General features: G+C 65.7%; 1 protein-coding gene across 1 annotated transcript in view; it reads left to right on the top strand.

Annotated features, from left to right (window-relative positions):
* The window catches only part of VWCE (von Willebrand factor C and EGF domains), a 12,547-nt gene that overhangs the window by 4,619 nt on the left and 4,688 nt on the right, over positions 1-3,240 (top strand). Inside the window, exons 6-10 of the mRNA XM_014948759.1 lie at positions 1,402-1,518; positions 1,733-1,861; positions 1,956-2,192; positions 2,469-2,597; positions 2,692-2,792. Coding sequence (XP_014804245.1) covers positions 1,402-1,518; positions 1,733-1,861; positions 1,956-2,192; positions 2,469-2,597; positions 2,692-2,792 — 713 coding nt within the window. The remainder of the gene's footprint in view (positions 1-1,401; positions 1,519-1,732; positions 1,862-1,955; positions 2,193-2,468; positions 2,598-2,691; positions 2,793-3,240) is intronic.

Raw genomic sequence — 3,240 nt, 5'->3', positions numbered from 1 at the left:
TCGGTGCCCTGTGGTGCACGTCCCCAGTAGGTGTCCGGGGTGCTCCCAGGGCAGGGGGTGCAATGGGTGCTATGGTGGGGTGGTCTCTGGGGTGGCATCAATGCCCTGTGGTGCCCATCCCCAGTAGGTGTCCAGGGTGCTCCCAGGGCAGGGTGTGCAAGGGGTGCTATGGTGGGGTGGGCTCTGGGGTGGCATCTGTGCCCTGTGGTCCTCATCCCTGGCAGGGGTCTGGGGTGCTCCCAGGGCAGGGGGTGCAAGGGGTGCCATGGTGGGGTGGGTGTTGGGGTGGCATCAGTGCCCTATGGTCCCCATCCCCAGTAGGGGTCCGGGTTGCTCCCAGGGCAGGGGGTGCCACGTTGGGTGGTCTCTGGGGTGGCACCGGTGCCCTGTGGTCCCCTCGCCTGCCTTGCAGAGCCGGCGGGGACGTGCGGGGAGTACGGCTGCGACCTCTCCTGTAACCACGGCGGTTGCCAAGAGGTGGCCCGCGTTTGCCCCCTGGGCTTCTCCATGGTGGAGACGGCCAACGGCATCCGCTGCACGGGTGAGCCGGGGCGGGGAGGGTCCCAGTGGGATGTTGGGGGGGGACAACCAGGTGAAGGTGGCCCCCCATCCCTGCCATTCCCATCTCTTCTCATCTCCCAGACATCGACGAGTGCCTGAGCGCTGCCTGCGAGGGTCTCTGCGTCAACACCGAGGGCGGCTTCGTCTGCGAGTGCGGGCCGGGCCTGCAGCTCTCCTCCGACCGCCACAGCTGCCAGGGTGTGTGTTGGGGGGGGCTAAAGGGGACAGATTTTAGAATCATAGAAACATAGAATCACCTAGGTTGGAAGAGACCCTTGGGATCATCGAGTCCAACCATCTCCCCTACTCTACAAAGTCCTCCCCTACACCATGTCCCTCAGCACTGCATCTAAACGGCCCTTAAACACAGCCAGGGATGGGGACTCCACCCCCTCCCTGGGCAGCCTGTTCCAATGCCCGACCACTCTCTCGGTGAAAAATTCCTTCCTAATGTTCAATCTAAACCTCCCCTGTTGGAGCTTGAAGCCGTTCCCTCTCGTTCTGTCACTAATTCCCTGTGAGAAGAGACCAGCACCAACCTCTCTACAGTGTCCTTTCAAGGAGTTGTAGAGAGTGATGAGGTCTCCCCTCAGCCTCCTCTTCCTCACACTAAACAGCCCCAGCTCCTTCAGCTGCTCCTCATACGATTTGTTTTCCAGCCCCCTCACCAGCTCCGTTGCCTCCTCTGCACTCGCTCCAGCACCTCCAGATCTCTCTTGGATTGAGGTGCCCAAAACTGGACACAACACTCGAGGTGTGGCCTCCCCAGTGCTGAGATTTTGGGGGGACACACACAATTAGTGGCCAGTTTGAGCTCCTGACCCCTCTACCCCTTTCCAGATACGGACGAATGCCTGGCCACGCCGTGCCAGCACCGCTGCCAGAACAGCATCGGCAGCTACCGCTGCTCCTGCCGGCCCGGGTACCACCTCCACGGCAACCGCCACTCCTGCGTGGGTGAGTGTCCCCCCCGTGTCCCCCCCATGTCCCCATCCCCATCCCATCAAGCCCAGGAGACATAGGTGACCACCGCTGGCACCGTGCCACCACCTTGCCTTCATCCTTGCCTGGACCACGGTGGAGGGGATGGCACTGGGGTCTGTCTGTGTCCCGTCCCCCCTCTCTAAGCTGTTTCCTGGGTGCTGATGAGCCCCCCTGTCCCCCCCCCAAGATGTCAACGAGTGCCGGCGGCCAGGAGAGCGCCGAGCTTGCCAGCACACGTGCCACAACACCCCGGGGAGCTACCTCTGCTCCTGCCGCCCCGGCTACCGGCTCAGCGGCGACAGAGTCTCCTGTGAAGGTAGCCAGCCCCTTCTCTGGGAGTGGAGGGGACCCCCCCTGGTGTGTGTGTCCCCCCCCTGCCACCCAGTGACTCCTTGTTCCTTCCTTCCCAGGCTACCCCAAATCCATCCTGGCCCCGTCGCCCATCCTGCAGTCCCTGCAGCATCCCCCCACCCTCCTCCTGCTGCCCCCCGGATCTGGGGGAACCCTCCTGGTCCCCAGGGGATCCCCCTCGCCCCACCTCCCCGCAGCGGCTCCCGGGACCCAATTCCCTTCCTCTTCATCCTCCTCCTCTCCTACCTCGGTGTCCCCGGCCACCGAGCTGTCCCCAGGAGCGGTGGGAGCCCCCAGTACCTCCACCCCATCGGTCCCTCACTGCTGGTACCGGGGGGCTCCCCGAGAGCCTGGGGCTCGCTGGATGGAGCCGGGGTGTCGGAGCTGCTCCTGCCAGGTAAGACCCCCCCCCAACTTTGGCATCCCCCCCTCCCTGTCCCCCTGTCCTTGTCACATCAGCCGAGCCACCCTGTGACTTTGCAGGGGGGGCGAGTGCTGTGTGAGTCCCTCAGCTGCTCCGTGCCCTGCTCCCACCCCCTGCCCGCCCCAGCTGGGGGCTGCTGCCCCCCAAGATGTCAACGAGTGCCGGCGGCCAGGAGAGCGCCGAGCTTGCCAGCACACGTGCCACAACACCCCGGGGAGCTACCTCTGCTCCTGCCGCCCCGGCTACCGGCTCAGCGGCGACAGAGTCTCCTGTGAAGGTAGCCAGCCCCTTCTCTGGGAGTGGAGGGGACCCCCCCTGGTGTGTGTGTCCCCCCCCTGCCACCCAGTGACTCCTTGTTCCTTCCTTCCCAGGCTACCCCAAATCCATCCTGGCCCCGTCGCCCATCCTGCAGTCCCTGCAGCATCCCCCCACCCTCCTCCTGCTGCCCCCCGGATCTGGGGGAACCCTCCTGGTCCCCAGGGGATCCCCCTCGCCCCACCTCCCCGCAGCGGCTCCCGGGACCCAATTCCCTTCCTCTTCATCCTCCTCCTCTCCTACCTCGGTGTCCCCGGCCACCGAGCTGTCCCCAGGAGCGGTGGGAGCCCCCAGTACCTCCACCCCATCGGTCCCTCACTGCTGGTACCGGGGGGCTCCCCGAGAGCCTGGGGCTCGCTGGATGGAGCCGGGGTGTCGGAGCTGCTCCTGCCAGGTAAGACCCCCCCCCAACTTTGGCATCCCACCCTCCCTGTCCCCCTGTCCTTGTCACATCAGCCGAGCCACCCTGTGACTTTGCAGGGGGGGCGAGTGCTGTGTGAGTCCCTCAGCTGCTCCGTGCCCTGCTCCCACCCCCTGCCCGCCCCAGCTGGGGGCTGCTGCCCCACATGCACAGGTGAGCCCCCCCCACCCCTTCCACTGTCCCC

The sequence above is a fragment of the Calidris pugnax genome, unplaced genomic scaffold (genome assembly GCF_001431845.1).
Source record: "Calidris pugnax isolate Ruff unplaced genomic scaffold, ASM143184v1 scaffold107, whole genome shotgun sequence".
NCBI classification, from domain to species: Eukaryota; Metazoa; Chordata; class Aves; order Charadriiformes; family Scolopacidae; genus Calidris; species Calidris pugnax.
Note: the sequence above shows the minus strand (reverse complement) of the source record. Positions and strands in the feature narration are given on the sequence as shown.